Source organism: Carcharodon carcharias, chromosome 13, assembly GCF_017639515.1.
Source record: "Carcharodon carcharias isolate sCarCar2 chromosome 13, sCarCar2.pri, whole genome shotgun sequence".
NCBI classification, from domain to species: Eukaryota; Metazoa; Chordata; class Chondrichthyes; order Lamniformes; family Lamnidae; genus Carcharodon; species Carcharodon carcharias.
In genome coordinates, this window is record NC_054479.1 from 114,145,618 (window position 1) to 114,165,837 (window position 20,220).

General features: G+C 43.6%; 1 protein-coding gene across 1 annotated transcript in view; it reads right to left on the reverse strand.

Moving 5' to 3' along the window:
* ttll3 (tubulin tyrosine ligase-like family, member 3) overlaps nt 1-12,036 on the reverse strand; it is a 90,464-nt gene extending 78,428 nt beyond the window's left edge. The window contains exons 1-2 of the mRNA XM_041203115.1: nt 11,986-12,036; nt 11,276-11,423 (exon numbers count right to left, since the gene is read on the reverse strand). Of these exons, the coding sequence (XP_041059049.1) occupies nt 11,276-11,423; nt 11,986-12,036 (199 nt within the window). The remainder of the gene's footprint in view (nt 1-11,275; nt 11,424-11,985) is intronic.
* Nucleotides 12,037-20,220: the final 8,184 nt, after the last annotated feature.

Genomic DNA, 20,220 nt, shown 5'->3' on the forward strand with positions numbered 1-20,220 from the left:
GAGAGTAATTTTGAGGCAAGCTATTACTCAATTAGGTTACCCTCAAAACTTTTATTGTATCTTTTCTGGGGGAAAAAACTTGCTTAAATGAATGCACAGAACTTCTAAGGAATACAATATTTCAGGTGTGATCCCAGAAGGGCAGCCAATCAGCGAGAACTTCAACTGGAATAGATAGCGGAGTTTACCTGCCAGCCATCCAAAAAGAGTGAGTGGGAAATACCTCCCCACTGATCACAGCAGCCCCACCACAGCCTTTTAACCCTCCAAGACATGCTCATTGGCTGGAGGCCAGATTTCTACCCCTCACTCAGGCGGAGGCCCCGCCTCAGGGAGCTGCCAGCCAATCTGATTGCCTGCGGGCTATGTAGTCCTAGCAGCGCCAGTGGCAGCAGTGGCCAGGACTGGGATTACAAGCAATCCCCAATTCTAAGGATTGGATTTTATGCTCCCCCACTGGGAGATTTGAAGCCTGCTATTGGGCTGGGGGGAATGGTAGAGGCATCAACTGGTCACCTGCCCTAGGGCCTACTGAGGCTTTTATGTGGCCAATTGAGGGCCTCATCCCACCCCCGCCACTATTTTACCCAAGTCGGGGGGAGGACCACGCCAAGAGGATAGCCTGGCAGATTTAGCTGTGTGGGCTGGTGCCGAGCAAGAGGAGGGACCTGTGCCCTTTGGAGGTAACACCTCACACCCGATATCACACTTCCCCTTTTACCCTCTCATCCTGGTGTATCAGACCTAAACCCCCAACCACCACCCCCCACCAACCCCCTCCCCCCCGCCCCAACGCCATCATCACCCTCACCGGACCCCTTCCTAGGGTCTGCCGGCCTGACCCAGTGAAATCCCCATCAGTACTGCTGAGACTACAGAGATGCTGGCCATCTGACAGGGGCATAACTTCCTGTCCCTGAGCAGTCAAAACTCCAGCTTATTAGCGGGCAGTTGGCCATTAAATGACAGTGGGGCAGCCATTCTTCCCTTGGTCGGGCTTCTTACTGTCTTTTTAGCCGGGTTTGGTGTGGGGGTGTGGAGGGGGTGGGGGCATGCAGGGAACATAGCAGCCCCATAAAATCCAGTCCTACGTCCCAGAGTCCAGGGACAGGTAAGAGCAGGGTATCTCACAGCTGGGAGGTGAGACCCAAGGAGGATGGGGGTCTTCTTGGAGAGGCCAGAAGAGGAGGGAACACCTACGGGGTGCAGACCTTGGGTGGGGAGGCCCAAACTGGAAAAGGGGCTCTTGAGGGTGGTTCCCTCCAACAACCACCACCACCCACCCCCCACCCCCCGCACAAAACTTCAATCCTGAGGTCCAAGCAGGACGACCTGCCAGGCTTTCTCCTTGATCCTGAACTCCTCCCACCAGCCTCAAAATTGAGGCCACAGCATGAAACTGCCACTTATGAGCCTTCACTGGCTGAGTGCAGACAGGCCGACCTAGACCTCACCCACCCCATATAAGATTGCACACAGGTTGGGGCTGAGCAGGAGGGCAGCAGGAAGGTCACCCGGGAATTTTACCAACATCCCCTCCCACCACTGCCTGAAAACCTGCTGGTGGGGGACCGTAAAATTCTGCCCATGGTACATTTTATATGCTGATAGGTAGCTGTCAATCATTTCCAAACTATTCTGCCATGTATGCTCAAAAATAACCTGAAAAGGGAGGGAGAAACAAGCTGGCTACAACAACAAAAAACACTTTTTCCACCCAAAAGACTTCTGAATTACTCTTTAACACTGAACCTCTGACCTAAACATCAGATGAACAGTAGGGGGCGCTCATTCATACATTTTAATTGTGAGGTGAACTTATCTCTTTCTAACTGTTGATATGACCTTAGGTTCTGGCCCATAGGAGATTAAAGATGAGCTAAAGCATGGATCTGAATACAGGTTCCAGCTTCATATACAACTGAAACTGTAGTACCAGATTTAATGAAGGTTTGAAACCACCCAGGAATAAGCTTCAAATGGCAGGCTATGAAACAATAAATCAAAACATTATTTTTCTTGTGCTTCCAAATGGACTGCAGCGGCTCAAGAAGATGGCTCACCACACTTTCTCAAGGGCAATTAGGGATGGGCAACAAACGCTGGCAAATCCTTTAATGAGTAAAAAAAAATTATGGAAACTGATTAATAGCAGTAGCAATGATTTTCGTCATAGATTCAAAAGTTAATTAAAAAACTGCTAAATTATTCCAAACAGGCTAGAATGCAGTCACAAGCATGCTTTTGATAGATTAAATGATATATTGGAGAAGAATACTCAGACTTTTAAGTTAGCTAATGAAGTTTCTTGTATATACATTTGAAGAACATTTTTGTTCTTTATAAATCAATGTTATGACCAAAAGCTCAGGATTAGATTAATTAACGTAATATAAATATGTTTTTCAAAAGTTTTTAAATCAAATTATTCTAATGCTTATCAATTATTGTCTCAGATTTTCCTGGTGATTTCATGGTGCTTCTACCCTGAATGGTGCAAAATAAACTGGGAATTGTGAAGTGAACTTGCCATCATTAATGGCAGTCCATATTTTCCTTGTCTTTTGCAGCAGTCCCTAGTCGAGATTTTGCTGGGTTTTCCCATTGTTTCCATGTCCCTGCTGCTTACAATTAAAAATAATGCGTCTGGCACTGGCATTGTGACTTGCAGCTGATAGATTGCTATGTTATATTCCAATGCAGTGCAAGATTGGCTACCATGTAAACCCTCTCAGCAACTTTTACTTTGAATGGGTCCACAATCACAAATCCTGCACATAAAGGGAAACTTGCTGCCATGTAACAGAATTCCCGACAGCACAACTGAAATCATAAATTTGACCTTTCACCATCCTCTCCCGACAATATTTGGGGTTAGTGCAGGAGAGTTTTGGAGTTATGGGGCAGGATCTCACCACCCACACAAAAGCGGCTTCTGTGGCAGGGGCAGGAAATCTTGAAAATTGCGTGTTGAATCAGACACCCAACTACCTTGCCAGAAACGGAAGTAATGGGCTGCCGGCAGGACAACACTGCAGGCTCTGCCATTGTACCAGCCATGTCCCTGTCCTGCCTGCCATCCTTAATTGGACTCCTGGAAGTGACTTCTTAATTAGCCATCTCCGATAAACTTGCACAGGCAGCGCCACTTGGGTTCACAACCTCAGAAATTCTTCAAAGGCAGTAGGATTCTGCCCATGATTTCAGCAGGAAGTAGCCCACAACTGAAAGTGGCAGTACAACGTTGGTGGAACTTCAACCATAATTCCAGAAGTTCAGGTCCATCTACTCTAGGAAAGTTGGATAGGGAATTACAAAGAGAACATCACATGGGTGGCAGTCTTTGAGGATGTACCTGACATGCAGAAAGAATAAAAAAAGGATTACTTCTATTTTGCCACATTCTTTAAAAAAATAAAATTATTTGAGGATGAGACAGGAGGTAAAAATAATTTTCTTCATATTTCAGGATTCCACAGTCAGGAGTTCCCAGTGAATCATGAGAACTACAGGCACACAACCCATGGTCTTCTATTAATTCCCTAACAGCGTCAAATCCCTAGTTGATATCTAGTGGATAAGTGTCACAACTTCATAGCCTTCATATGTTTTGATGGCAAGTCTCCCGGCAAAGTTTGTGGAGCAGCTGGACAACTTCCCAATTTCCACTTTTAATTGTTCATGTGTGAATGTCAGAAGGTACAGTCCAACGTAGTCCTTAATAACAGTGTGCAGTGATTGGCTCTGGCCAAACCCAGGCCAACTTTGTGAGTGATCTTGAGGAAGATACGTTTTTAAAAGGCTCCTAAGTCAAAAGGTCTGTATTTTTGGCAGCGATTTTCCCATCAACAACCATAAAGATCGAAGATTTGCAGAAACCCGTGAGAAACAGTATAAATGACATTTAAGTTGTTACTCTGGGATTTCTGTGGATCTTTCACCAAAGTCAGGAGAATTGCCATGGAAATGCAATGTATACATTTTCAGCCAATACTAATGTGAGAAAGCAGGATGCTTGATGGAAAGGGAGAACATTCAAGCAAGTTTGTAGATATTTAGCAACACGGCACATGAATCTACTTTTTTATTTATTCTTTCATGGGACGTGGGGGTCACTGGAAAGGCCAGTATCTGTTGTCCATCCTGAATTGCCCTTGAACTGAATGGCTTACTAGACCATTTCAAATGGCACTTCAGAGTTAATCAGATTGCTGTGGGTCTACATTCACATGCAGGCCAGACCAGGTCAGATGTCAGTTTCCTTCCCTAAAGGACAATAATGAACCAGATGAGTTTTTACAACAATTGACAATCATTTTATGGTCGCCCTTACTGAGATTAGGGCCTGGATTTTCACAGAGTTGGGTTGACTTAGGAGCCCTTTAAAAATGGCGGTAGGCGGGTCTCAATTCCAGTATTCCCGACCCCATTCCTGGGCTGTCTGATTTTTGGGAGTGCTTTTAAAGGGAGTGATTGCTTCCTGTCAGAAGCCCTCATCCAGCAACCCCGACTTGGCCAGCTTCATTGCAGAGATAGGTATTTCCTACTCCTCCCTAATTTTCATGGAGTCAGGCCAGGTTTTTAAAGAGGCGTGGTCCATGGCTCCTTAGAGGAGTTTTGAATTCTAATGTGCATGAGGATACCTTTGTAAGGTAAGTTCAAAAGGTTCCCCTCATGCCTCCTATGCCAAGTTATACTCCCACCTATCCCCTGGCTGGGATTTTCCAGCTTCGCAGTGACAGCACCCACCCTGGGGAATGCAGTGGGCCAGCCAAAAGTTCACTGACTTTTGGTGGGACTGGAAGATCCTGGTGGCAGGTGGGGTCATAAAATCCCAGCCCCTGTTTTCCCTCATTCCCCCATGCCAGGCTCTGCCCTTCCACCAACCAATTACGTCCCCTCATAAAAGTAAAAACAACAAATTAACTCAAGATTCAGCAGAATGTGGAAGGAAATGAGTTTGGGTCAGGACAGAAATAGAAATAGACAGTGAATAGCTCAGAAGCTGAAGCAGCCCAGACAGGACTCACTGGGAAGACAGAAAATCTTTTCTTATTCCTACAGTCTTATGTAACTGTGTTCCTTAACTAAAACTAAAGTTACAAATATATCTACCTTCATTACTCTGGATGCAGACAGGGATAGTGTTTGATTGTTCACTGCCTGCAGAGAAACATGACAAAATGAACAATTGGTAGCACAGAAACGCTGAGGGACACTTATTCTCTATAACTAAGCAAACAGATCATCCAAGATGTCTGATTGGGCCAAATTGAAAAGTCAAAATTAAATGGCCCAATTCTGTTCATGTTTGACATTTGGGTCATTCTTCATTTATTCTTGCAGTTTGCTTTTTTGTTTCTTTTTAAATTTAAGTGTCAGCTTGGCTACGAAAAAATTATGGGATTAAACCCTTCCCTTCTCTGTCGGTGCAGACTCGATGGACCGAAGGGGCTCTTCTGCACGGTGTGATTCTGTGATTCCCTCATGCTGCCATAGAAGTTGAGCACAAAATATTTGTCAACATTTCAGCACAACACTAAGAGAGTACTGTACGGACATAAAGTCATTCAGGTGACATGTTAAACTAAGAACCTGCCTCCATGCTCAGGTGGATGTTAAAATTCCAAATGCACTCTTCAAAGAAGAGTAGCAAGTTCCCCTGGTGACTTGAGCAATGTTCTCCTCTCAACCAACATTATCAACTATATATATTAGTCAGTCAATTCATCTCATTGCTGCATCTGGGGAGCTTGCACTGTGTAAAATGGCTGCTGTGTTTGCCTACATAGCAAAATAGCTACAATTCAATAGGCTATCCATAGTATGTTGTGAAGACTTATGTACGTTACCAGATAATAAGAGTATCAGCTTTTATTAAACAAACTTCAACCACAGTCATATAAAAAACAGTGTGTTTAATAATAATCAGGAACTGTGGTACACATCAGCAGTTCAACATCACATAATCTTTTATATTTTCTATCTCTTCTCAGAAACTTCCAGGTTTTCCCAATTCCTAGAGTTGAAAGAGTTATGCCTCCACCTTGCAATAGTCAAAGCCCTCAAGATCCTCACAATGTGAACTGCTTTTTCTTTCTGAGAAATGATAAAGTGCTTTGTAAATTAAAGTTTCTCCTCCTCCTTTAGATTATTTTTTTTCCATTGCTCCCTTCCTATTCTTGTTTTCTACATCTATTTTATTTTACAAAAAGCTGGTGAATAAAATGAAGGCTCATGGAATTGGAGAGACAGTGTCAACTTGGAATTTAAAAATTGGCTTCAGGACAGAAAACAGCCAGTCATGGTAAATGGTTGTTTTTCAGGAGGATGGTAGGTGGTGGTGGTGCCCAAGGGTCAGTGCTAGGACCACAACTTCTTCTGATATATGTAAATGACTTAGATATTGGAATACAGAGTAAAATTTCAAAATTTTCTGATGATACCAAGCTTGGAGGTGTGGCAATCAATGAGGATTCTACCAATTGACTGCAACAGAACACAGCTAGGCCAGCAGAATGGGCATCCAAGTGATAGGTGGAATTTAATACAGAGAAGTGTGAAATGATGAATTCTGGCAGAAGGGGATCGCGTGAAACCATGTATACTTAATGGCACAATTCTAAAGAGTGAGCAGGGACAGAGGGACCTGGGAATTCATGGGCATAGATCTTTGAAGGTGGCAGGACATATTGAGAGAGCAGTTAGCAAAACATGTGGGATCTTGGTCTTCATCAATTAAATACAAAAGCAAGGATGTTAAGATGAATCTTCATAAAGCTCTGGATTTGCCACAAATAATGTATTGTGTCCTGTTCTGGTCACCACATTTCGGGAGATGTGACGATCCTTGAGATGGCGCAGTATAGGTTTACCAGAGTGGTTCCTGGGATGACGGATTTTAGCTACAAGGTTAGCTGGGGTTATCTGGGATTATTCTACTTGAAGCAAAGGAGGTTGAGAGGAGATATGATAAAAGTGTACAGGATTATGATAAGCTTAGCTAAGATAGACAAAGAAAAGATGTTCCCATTAGCTGATTATTAAGGACTAGAGGACACAGATTTAATATTTTGGGTAAGGGATACAGGGGAACATAAGGGAGAACATTTTATGCAGTGAGTGGTGACAACCTGGAACTCAGTGCCTCGAAGGGTGGTGGAAGCAGAAAAGATCAATTATTTCAAAAGGAAAACTTGAGGGAAATACGCTTGGAGGGCTACGGAAATAAAGCAGGGAAGTTGGGCTAACTGGATTGCTCTGCAGAAAGCTGACATGGGCTCAATGGGCCAAATGGCCTCTTTCAGCGCAGTTTATCACAATGACGGGAAATTGTGACTGAGTGAGATCTACCTATAACTTCATCAGATAACCAAAAAACATATTGAACTGATTAAAGAAGACTTGCTTTTTAAAAATATGCAAAAAAAGACACTGACCAAAAAATGGCTGCCACAGGTCACCTGCTGTCTGGGATCATAACTTGACTTTTCCTGGAAAGTTACTTTATGGATTGCACAGCATACTTGCTGACATGTCGCTCATGGAGTTCCACACCTAGGGGTGTCAAGGTCTACTTCAAATAGGAACTCTTGAAAGGGAGACATTAAAATGCAAAGTTCTGGACTTTAATCAAATGTAATTCTATCAAGACAATGGGAACTGGTAAACAGCCAGATGCCGAACAGACATTCAAAACACCCTGTAGAGGATGAAATAACTACATCTCCTGTTGATTTCTACTATCTTGAAATGTGTCAAAAGTTTCTGAGATGAAAGATCAAAAATGCAATTATTTGTTCGACAACAATGACTGCAAGACATGTTAACTGAATTCCTTCTTGGAATATACAGACAGGAGGTTTAGGAATTGGTTTTGCAAAGCCAGAAAAAGAGAAAAATCAAAGTCATCCGGAAAGTATGGAAGGAATCTCTCTCCCTCTCTCTCTCTCTCACACACTCTCTGAAGCTAGGATTGACTCCAGCAAGGTGCAGTTACCTGAACTACAATTCAACTCCGGGATTTTAAAGGAAACCAGCTAACTTCAAACAGCCGCAACATTCAACAATCTACACCTCAAGGGCAAGCAAAGGACTTAATTGTAAATTCCTTTAACTTGTTTGGTCTCTAGCTTTTCTTACTTCTGAGATCTGTGTCTGTGTCGTCGTCGTGCTTTTAATTGTTTTTCCTTGGGTTTAGTAACTAATAAACTTAGTCTTTCTTTGACTCAAGAAAACCTAGTTTTATTGGCTCTATATTACAAAGTAAATACATTTGGATTGGAAAAGGCATTTACAAGGAAAATAAATTTTTAAAAAAACCTTTGTTGCGACCAACCGAGGGGGCTGAATAAAGGGGAGCTAGTTCACTCCTCCTCACCCTGTTGTAACAAGTTGTAATTTTTCCCTCTTTTCTTTGGGCAGAAATTTCCCCCCATCAGGGGAGTTGTGCGGGGGTGGGCGAGGGTGGGCACGAATCCAATCAACGCCCCGGTCGGGGATGCACCGCCATTTTATGTGGGCAGGCCAATTAAGGCCCACCTGGTGTGACATCCACCCAGAAGCGCTGTGCGCTCCCTGTGCGGGCGGGAGGGGTTCCCTGAGCCAGGAGTGTGCTCTTTCTCACAAAAGAGCGCACAGATGTCCCTGAGGCAAAGTGCTGCCTCAGGGAGGTCAGCTCAAGATTCATACTTTCATATAAGGCAGAAAAAAATATTCCTGACATGTCCCCTCATATGACACTGTCACATGAGCTGGGACATGTCATTTTCTTTCATTTAAACATTTTACACAAATTTTAATACCCTCATGAAACCTCATCCCGCCCATGGATGAGGTTTCATGTTTTTTCTGAAGGCTGTCTGGGCTCTTCACCTGCTTGCCAACCTTAAGGTTGGATGGGCAGCTCCATTAATCATTTAACTTACTCTTTCAATGACCTTAATAGGCCTTTGACAGTTCGGCTAAGCACCCGCCAAACCGAAAATCTAAATGACAATGGGTGACGTCGGGACGCACGCCCAACGTCATTTTACGTGTTGGTGAGTGGGCCCCACCCCCCGCTCGCCGACCAGAAGATGCAGCCCCTTATGTTCCTACCTCTTTTATTTACATTCTCCAATTCTAAGGAAGTTCATAAATTCTGTAAGGCAAAGAAGAGAGGCCTAACATTTAACCAAATTCTATCAACAATTCTTACCCATAAGGAAAACCTCTGCCTAATCCCAACATTGTCCTTAGTTTATTGCGAGGAAAGTAAACAATTGAAATTAAGCCCCTGATTTAATGGCCGGAATTTTCCAGCCACTCACACCACCAGGATCTTCCGGTCCTGCCGATGTAAATGGAGATTTCCCACCGCTGAGAAACCTGGAGCAAGAGGGCTGGAAAATTCTGGCCATTATGTTTATCAAGGTTTGAGATAGTGATCCTGGGGAACTGCACAGTTTTAAAAATTTAAACATCCAGTATCTACATTAAGGGCTCTGAAGTCAGTTAAACTACAGCATAACAAATGCAAAGCTCCCCTTTAATGGCTCCAAAAATGTCCTTCAGTGCAACTCAAAAAACATTATACACCTGCTCCAGAATGAATTTCTAATTTCTCACACAAACCATTCTTATGAGATTTGACTGGGTCAATTTGGTCCAAATTTGCGGTGTATAACAAACAGTTTTGTGGTGTAGGCACTTTAAGGTCTGGAGTGAGCCTTAAACTGGATAAATGAAGCAATTGCAGGAACTATTAACTTGTTTTGAAAATCCATTTGCAAAATGACCTTAACCTTCATTATTCTTAGTCAAAAGCACTCACTATAAACAATGTAAAATTCAAGCTCTGTACCTTGCTTTGTTGATACCTGACTTATCTTGATGCTGTTATATCTCAAGGGATTAATTACCTATTGTAAAGAAATGTGCACTATATTCAGAATGGTATGAGATTTCATAGCAGGAAGACTAAGTAATTTTGAAGTACATTACCACAGGTACAGTAACATAGTGTTCATGTTAATGGACTAGTTATCCAGAGGCCTGCACTAATAGTCCACGGAACATGATTTCAAATCCAATTGTTACAGTTTGAGAATTCAGTTTACAAAATCTGAGTCACTAAAATTGTCATGAAGACCCAACTCGTTCACTAATGTCCTTCAGAGAAGGAAAACTGCAATCTTTACTCAGTCTGACTTATATGTGTCTCCAGTCCCACACTAATGTCGTTGGCTCTACCCTCTAAAGTGGCCTAGCAAGACATTTAATCGTATTAAACCGTTTTAGTTTCACAAGAAGACCCATCAAATTTTCAGAGCATCCAGGGATGGTAATAAATGCTGGTTTTGTTAGTCATTCCCACACTCCAGGAATGAATTAAAAATATGATAAGCAATTGAAGCAAGTATGATGCTAAGCACCTTTCCAATATGAGGGTCACCACATACTATACCTTAGAAACTTTACTGAACAATCTACTCTTTTTGTTATTGCTCTCTGATGGCATGGCAGAATCTACATACGTACATTAGTGGACACGAATTAGGAGCATTGGCAGGCAATTTGGCCCTTCGAGCCTGCTCATAGCTGATCTGATATGGCCTCAGCTCCACTTCCCTGCCTACCTCCTATACCCTTTGACTCTCTTGCCATCCACCACTCTCTGGGGAAGAGAATTCCACAAGGTCACCACCCTCTGAGAGAAAAAAATTCTCCTCATCTCTGTCTTAAATTGAGAGATGCCTTATGTTTAAACTGTGTCCCCTTGTCTTAGTCTCTCCCACAAGAGGGAATGCCCTTTCCTTATCCACCCTATCAAGTCCCCTCAAGATCTTATGTTTCAATAGGACCACCTCTCATTCTTCTAAACTCCAATGGATACAGGCCCAAATGGTCCAATATTTCCACATAAGATAACCCTTTCATCCCAGGAATCAGTTAAGTGAACCTTCTCTGAACTGCTTCAAATGCAATTACATCCTTTCTTCAGTAAGGAGACCAAAACTGTACTTGGTACTCTAAATGTAGTCTCACCAATGCCCTGTACAACTGCAGCAAAACTTCCTTACTTTTATATTCTACTGCGCTTGCAATAAATTACAACATCCCATTTGTCTTCCTAATTGCTTGTTGTACCTGCATACTAACTTTTTCTGATTCATGCACCAGGACACCCAGATCCCTCCTTACCTCAGAGGGCTGCAATCTCTCTCCATTTAAATAATAGCTGTTTTCCTATTCTTCCTGCCAAAGTGAACAAGTTCACATTTTCCCACATTACCTGTGAGGTATTCTTGAACTGAAAAGTCATCAAACTGCAAGTGGATGTTGGATCCACTGCAATAGACAGCCTCACTGAAGCTCTTTTTGAAATGTGATGGATTAAATCTTGTATCAAAGTTTTTGTAAAAACCAATGGCTACATCATCCTATAAAGATTTGACATTATCATTGGCAAGAACTTAGGCCCCATTCCTGCCTGATTTCTGGGCAAAAAATAGCAGTTGGGAGGAGCACTTTCTGAGCCTGATCTCCCATATGGCCCTTGAATATGCTAATCAGTGGCCTAGTGCCTGTTTTCGAGCCCTGTTGCCAAATTTGTCAAATACTTGTTAGTGGCTGCTCACTTCAAATATTCAATATTAAAGCATAAAATATTGCTGCAAGCAGTGACAGAGACATACCAATAACTGTATATAGCACCAAGGATCCTGGAATAATTTCTCAAAATGCACTTTCTATTTAAGTAATTAAATGGCATGAGACATAAATATATTTTACATTGGATCCATAAATCCAAATGCAAGAATATCTTTAGATATTTGCCAGGATATCGAACCATATTAAAACAATATACATAAAAAGGTATAGTGTGTATTGCTTTTCTTGCACAACCATTACTGCATAGCTAGCACAAGCAAAATATAGTCTCTTGATCATCAGATAACAAAACAGCTGGTAACTTTTCAAAAGTGAGACTTTCCAACATACCTCAGAATCTTCATCAAATGGTTTTTCCCCTTGGCTGCATTCAGGAGTCATTGAAACTTTCTTGGAGAATTCCTGTCTGTTTTTTGGGGAATTTTTTTTTTGTACATGGACATTGCTGCCATTACTGCAAAATATTTATCGTGTTGTAGCATTCAAAATCTTAAATATTTGATTACAATCTGATAATTGGAGGCCACATATTATGGATCATGTTTATGTTTGTCTTGTTATCCTGAGGAGCACCAACCCTGCCACATTATGAACTTCCTAAACTTCAAGAACATGTAAAACTATGGAAGAAAAGCTGCAAGAAACCTTAGGGCTGATGATTAGGTCAAGAAGACTAGGATGAACCCAAAAAGAAAAAACATTTGACAAAAAAGACAAATTTGGCTGCTTGTTTTGAACTACAGTTATGCCTCGGACTGAGGTTCCTCTGGTCAAAATTTGGTACATTGAATGTGCTTAACACAATTGCATTCTGCTAGCTAATTTTATCTTATTTATTGTACAATAACCAATCATCTAACTTGATCAATTTTTAAGGATGCTGGACAAATCCTACTGTTAAAAGCAGACTTGTGGGCATGTCGCTTTCACCATATGGCTTTTGAAACACAAAAGAGTGATATAACATGAATCTTGAGAATCACTCATTCAGAGGATCAAGCCTTTCAAAGAGCATCAGGAAGGGTTTTGTTTTACAGTTGCATTATTGATCGAGTGATCGGTATATTGGAAGCTCAGAAGATTAATGTTTTCAATAACTACGATTCAAACATGGCAAGGTGTAAGAGTTGAATTAAATCTCAACTATATTAATCAATGTTTCTTTCGAGCCACAGACATAGCTTAAAAGTTTAACAAGATAGCTAGACTTGGGTTGGGAATTCACAAATACCATTGAAATTGAGTCACTATGAATAATGTCACAGAACAATTGTTAATAGGTAACAAAGGATGATTGTGCACATTTTCTATCATATTAAACAGCACAGCTTGCTGGGTGCATTCTAGAAATCATTCTCCAAATGTAATATAATGTTCAATATTTGTTTCTCACCCTTTTCTTGTAACACTTGGACTTATAGAAAAACTAGGTTCAGCATGAGGATAGGCCTCAGATGTCCCACTAATTGTCACTAGCTCACATCTATTCTTGCAGGAAGTACTAGTGTTGGCCTGGGTTTAGAGGTCAGTGGTGAAATAACAACACTCACTGCTGACCTCGAAGAAAGCTGTCCATAAAGATCTAGCAATATTTGTGGCACAGACACCCCGTTTCCTGACAGCAGTTTAAACCTGGCTGCAAGACCGAGGGATAGCTTGGTGTGCAGCAGCAGTGATGTCAGCAAACAGCTAACCAGCCAATCACATTGAAGTATTCCAACACAACAAATGAAGAAGTTAAAAGCATTCCTTCACTTTTAATTTAAATTTTTTTGAGGCAAACTAAATGATTATGATTGGATTAAGATAGAAGATAAAATGAAGAAAAATGAAGTTTTTTTAAAAAATGTGGATTTTTTTATCATAATGGAGAAATTTGACATTCCACAGATATAATATTAGTTTTTGGGGGCCAATAAGCATGTTTAGTAGTAATTATGAAGTTAGTGTGCTGCTCAAGCCTAGTTATGTCTCATTGGACACTATAATTTTTCAAGGACTTTATAGTGGGGCTAACTAACAGTGTATAAATGGAAATTTTCTTCAAATCATGACTGAAATGGAGCTTGTGGCCTATGGGCACTTCTATAGCACACCTGGGGAGGAACATAGACTCGCTGACAGCAACATCTGGATTTCTGCATTATCCTGTGCAGGTGAGGACTCCTGAAGTTGCTGCCCATTTCAGCAGAGTAATAACAGCAAACGCTGACAAATTTCCCGTGATTACCATTGCAAACTCTGGCCTCTTCTGTATGTTGGGTAGGATTTCAAGTGTTTTGTCCAAAACTATAATCAACACCTTATTTGATAGTAAGGAACTAAACAGTCATCCTAATATGAAGTGCAAGATTTTCCAATTTGACAATCTTACATTCGATAGTCTGTTGCCATATGACATGCCTAGATTTATAGTTATCATGTAAATTGGGACCTAGCTATTTAAAAAAAAATGCTCTCAGTTGACTGCAACATCGCTGGATCCAAAATATTCTGCATTATAATAGTAACCAATCTCACTTACCTAAATCATGTCACATTTAGATGCTCTGCGCACTTTGATACCAAACTCTAAGCCCATTGCTGGCTTTATCATGGCAATAACTTTTGCAGGACTGATTGATGCCTATACCATTTGTAAAAAATGCCAACACTGTAATAAATTTGAAATAGATCAATTTGCAAATAGGAAGTATGAAGTGAATTATTTTAATTCTAAAGCAACGAGGGCAAGGATTCACTTTTGACTTATTTTTCTCCACTGCCCCATTAAAAATACTGTCAAGAAAGGAAGAACAAAAGTAATTCAACATTCTAAATAATATTAAGGGATCTATTTGGCAACTAGAGTACTAAATCGTTTTACAATTGCGTTTTGAAATTAATCCAGTTCGAATAGGGAGTTTTTCTAGGGATTAACAATTGATTGCATTGTTACTGAGCTCATTTCCCAACACTTCTGAATAACTTATTTCTGGCACCAAGTTCACGTTTTTACCAACTCCTTACTTTCTCAGCCACGACTGCTGCCTTAGGCTGAATGTTATTCCTAAAGGCTAAATTGGTCAGTGGGAAGCCCCGTTCTGAATCGTTAGTTTTTACGTGTCTTTTGCAAATCTGACCGGCAGCTGTAAAATACCAACCCCAACAGCCCATGAAACGTGAATTATTCTGAATGGAGAGAGCCGAGTTATTATGATCGCAATACTTACAGAAGACTTATAATATCTGAACACAGATGGTGATGGTCCTTCTGATGAAGATCTGCGCATATTGAAGCTCTCAGCAGATATTAAACAATATTAATGAGGGATTAGTCAAACAATAACTGAAGTGCATTCAATCAAATGTTAATGCTTTGAAAGAAATAGTCATCATAAACTAGCGTCACATCAGCCTACGTCACATTAAGTAACAAATTTCCCGGCGGTGACACCAAAAGAGGCGAAACTCCCAGTTGTAGCCACGTGTTAATGTGCTGGGAGTTCGTCTTTTTGCAATGGGGCACGGTAGGATGTGCATGATTCGCGCGCGTTTCATTTGGGCAATGAACCGATAATCTGCGTAATGTAATCTATTGTTCTGTGCATGTATTGACGACAGATCGTTACTGCCAATTGTGATTTTCTGCCTCATAAATCAAATCTGTATTAAGAATTTGTTTATGTTTTAATATGCCTGACTTTTAGTATTTGTTTTCATGCTGATCTAAAATTGGTCGCCATCATCACCCTCTAAAACTTGACAGCCACGTGTTCGTAGTTAAACGTGAAATTCCAGAAGTTCCTGTCAGTGATTCCCTGCTCATCCATAGGGTGTGCTGTTGGAACTCGCTGCAGATGCCAATCTTTAGTAATCACTGAACTGATGAGAACTTTCCCTTTTAAGCTGTAATGTCATTTTTTTTAAAAAGGCTGAAAATGTTACGCCTTGTGAACGAGTTGTAATTAGGTTTTTAATTACGTGGTCATCAGTACTGCTGAACTCGCCCTCTACTTCACCATCACCTCTTTTGAAACCTCCACTGTCTCTAAATTGTCAGACTGCTTGTCTAATATCAAATATTGTATAATCAGAAATTTCCTCGGACTAAACATTGGGAAGACTGAAATCATTGTGTTTGATCCCTGCCATAAACTCTGTTTCCTAGCCATGGACTCCATCCGTCTTGGGTCACTGCTGGGGAAGGGCTAAGCATGGAAAAACTCAGCAGGTCTGGCAGCATCGGCGGAGAAGAAAAGAGTTGACGTTTCGAGTCCTCATGACGATGCTGCCAGACCTACTGAGTTTTTCCAGGTAATTCTGTTTTTGTTTTGGATTTCCAGCATCCGCAGTTTTTTGTTTTTATATTCATATAAGGGCTAAGCATGCCTGTTTTCCAATATTTTTTATCTTCAACCTCATTACAGTTTTAAACTGGTAATTAAGCCAGTAAGACCTTGCCTGGGTACAGTGAGCAATGTATCATAAATATATATTTTTCATTTCAATAAATGAATTTAATTATTTAATTCAGAAATAGAGACTATCTTAGATTTGACTGTATTAATACTATCTTCCAGAGTGACTTGGTCACAAATGGTCTTCGAAAGGATGAAAGCTCTCTGCAGGGGCAGGAACCATAGGGCTTCAGTGTTTGGGACTGCAGTAAAGCTGTTGCAGGAGGAACAGCTTAAGCCCCAAAATGAATCAGTTGGCAGATAGTTGTGGGAGATACCTGCACCATCACAATTATCAGATTCACTAATGTTACAACTTTACAAACTGCAATGGTAGCTGCATTGAAGCTGAATTTTCTTTTTGCTCATGATGCTCTTTGTAGAGGAAGCTGATAAAGCCTTGTCTGGATGTGTGAACAACATTTGTTTAATCTCTCTAAATAAACCTAGCTATTTAATTCAGTATTTTAGCCTTGCTTAGATATGACGGTGCTCATTGACCTACATTGGCTCTCAATTGAACAATGTTTCAATTTAAAAATTCTCATATCTGTTTTCAAATTAGGCCATGGCTTCACACTCCCTGGGTGGAATTTTCTGAGCCCACTGGCGGTGGGCATGATAGGCGGCGTGCTTGGAAAATATGGCGTGACCTGCTTCATGACGGTGTGCGGGCAGGTTGCGATCGTCCGCTCAGGCACCAGCAGCGGGCTCCTTTTCCCACCTTCGGTCAGTGGGGAGCTAATTGTAATACATCAACATGTAATTCAAAGGCCATCCTGCCTGGGTCTTGGAAGCCCACTGTATTGTCCGTCCACATCAGTGGGAAAGCACGCTGACATGTTTCACAACAGCACGCAGGAGATGTGCTCTTGGCGGCCTTCACTCTGGGGGAACTGAGGTGGGTGAGCAGCAGCATTCTCCACAGCTCACCCGTAGTTTACAGGCCTCAGGGGCGCCAGGGGTCGGGAGCAGCCGATGCCTGGCCCCGGAAGCGATTGCTGGGGCAGGGGAGGGGGGGGGGTGGGGGGAGTGAGGGGGGAGATGGGTGGCTTGGGTATCCAGAGGCAAGTGCTGGCCAGCCTCACAAGCGACTGCTGAGGGGGTGGTGGTGACCAGGGGCAGGTGCTGGCCCATCTCGGAGGCAACCGTTATCGGTACTGGTGGGGTCAAGTGCTGCCCTGACGCTGCATCCCGCATCCCGTGCACAGGCAATCGACAGGGGGCGGGGGGGGGGGGGGGGGGGGGGGGGGGCGGGGCGGGGTGTCAGGGTAAGCGAGGGAAGTGGCCACACATTAGGGACACCTGTATAAACTGACCAGGCCTCTGAAACTGAGGCAGATCAAGCGCTGATGCAGTGATATGATTGGGGTCGGGCTCCTAGCCTGCCTACACATGCAAGCATCACGGAGGCACCAATGGGCCACCAAGTGCTCCATACCTTACATGCCCCCGCTCACCCACCCCAGCACAAACTTCGAATCCGCCTCTACTTTATTGGACTGCGGGGCAGTTGGACTGCACACGTTGTACAATCTCCTCGCCAACATTGGACATGTAGCAATCACTGCTGGAGGTGCTTCCCAGTTTGGACCAGTGTCCACCGTGTCACAGGTTGACAGGGCAGCCATGCAGCGCACTCATCTCTGGCCATCCGGGGGTGCCCAGCATTCTCCGGGAAGTGTTAAGGGGCGGTCACACAGGGCCAAGAAAGGTGCTAAGTGCAGCCATAATAACCGCATCTCTCTCTCTCTTTCGTACTACAGGAGGACCTGGTGACCTAGCTGTATGCCTGATGCCCTACAGACAGCGTAGAAAACTGAGGAGGGAGCGACTGAGGATCCTGGCTGCACAAGATGCAGTGGGGGCCCTAACAGTCGCTCAATCACAGGAGGATGATGACAACATGTAGTGAGGACACTCCATAGATCTTCACATAGCCTCTGAGAATGTCTGACTCCTGTCTGGCTGAGGGCAGCTTACTTGCGCTCCATGATTAGGGCCATCTTGGAGACGCAGCCATGAAACTTTAGACGCATCTGATACTGTGTCCACCTTCAGCACCTCAGCCCTTCAGGAGCTGGTGCACAGCATCACTGGTCACAGGTGCTGAAGAGATGGAGAACAGCCCCATCTTAAAGATGCTGAGAGCACACAGAGAGAATGAGAGAACTCTGTGGTGCCTACACTACATTCTGACAGCAATGACTAGCACCATTGGGGTGCAGGCATCAGTAATGTTTCCAGAGAGTGTGATGCTGGACCATCACTGTGGTCTGAAGGCTGCACAGAGCACAGGGAAGAGGCCCTGGTCTGAGGCACCTGCCTTTTATCTTGTGAGAAACATTTCACATCTGATTGACCAGAACACTGCTCATCAGAACAAGGAGCCACAGGCAGGGAAACTTCTTAGGAGTTTATTGACAATAGTGAGCAGTATATACAAGTGATCAACACCCATGGCCAGGTTGTGCAACTAATTTTACCTAACGTTCCTCACCCTGCCACTACGTCTTGGTGCTCCCTGGACATCCACAGCAGAAGTGGAGGCAGCCTGCTGACTGTGACGCCCTGTCTGTGATGACTTTGGCGGGCGTCCTCTGGAGGGCTGAGACTTGATGGGCCCCGGCCTGCTTTCAGGGTCCTGTTGTGTGGCAGTGGCACCCTCCTCGGCCTGTGAAGCTGGAGCTGTGGAGGTCACAGGAAGAGGGGATTCGGATGGGCCGGTCACTCCCAGAATCACCTGGCTGGATGGCCCTGGAGTGTGCACCTGCTGATTCTCCTCCCTATGGATACTTGAGGGCCCCTGGCTGACTCCGTGAGTGGAAGGGGTAGCTGGAATGAGATTAAACTGTCCAGCACCCCTCTGGCACACACGCTGTTAGAGGCCAACTATGGCATCAGCAATGGAGTTAAACCCGTGCAACAATGCAGGAGTGATGTCCTGGACTAAGGTCTCCATGGAAGCCACCATCCTTCCCGTGTTGAGCTCAGTGCGTTAGCATGCCAGCGCTAACACCTCAACCTAAAGACAGACGGATTCCTCCATCATGCCTTGCAATCTGAGGAGTGCAGCGGACATCCCTTCCTGATGTTCCTGAGCTTACCTACGCAACTCCTGCAACTGTGACATGATCAAGTCCAGAATCTCATCATCTGACTTGGACTCAGCAACATTCTGCCTCCAGCAGTCCTCCAAGAGCCAGGGACCTGGGAAGTTCCTGCCTCTGCCTGCTGTGGATCAGAAAGTGCAATGTGCTTACCAGATTGTGATCCCGAGGCTACTCTAAAGTTAGCTCCCACCGAGGTGTATGTCACTGCACTGGTGGAGGGTGTGGGTGAGCTCTGTGACAAGACTCCAGGGAGGGTGCCTCTAGATTCCTTTTCAGAGGTTTCTTCAGGGCTTGATTGGAGGCCCTGGGTCATGGACTCTGTCAGCTGCTTGGCAGATGTGCCTGTGAAAGCAAGGAGGGATAATGCGCATGGCAGTAGCCTGTGAAAAAGGACACATCACTCACAGCTTGTTTTCCTGATTGATGTTGCACTGCTGGATCCTCACTTGGTAGAGCAGATCCAACCTCACTGTCAGCACAGGACTGGTCCTGTCATCGCCGGCCAGCTGGGTGGCTCTGTTCTCGAATTCTGTCAGAACTTTGATCTTCGGCATCCCTCCACCTGTCTGCAGCCTTTCCCTCCTGTTGTGTACCAGTTTGTCCTGCTTGCATAGAGATGGGGAGAGTGCATCAGGATGTCTGCCTGACCAGGTGATAAGTATGCCTGGCCTGTGTGGGTGGTGAGTGGTCCCATGGATGGGATGAGGACAATGATGGCGTTTATGAAAGAGTGAATGGTGCTGTCCCTTGCACTGGCAGTGAGTGAGGGCCCTGTGGATGTCTGATAGGTTTGTATGAGTGTATGAGTTGAGAGTGATGAAAAGAGTGACTTACCCTAGCGGAACGGAGGAGATCACTCATCCTTTTGCTTCACTGGGTGGCTGTCCTCCTCTGCAGGGCATTCACGCTGACGACCGCTACCACCGCCTCCCAAGCCGGGTTGATGACTTTGCTGCCTACCCTGTGGCCAGAGAGGGGGTGGAGCACATCCTGGTAGGCCTCCACAGCATCCA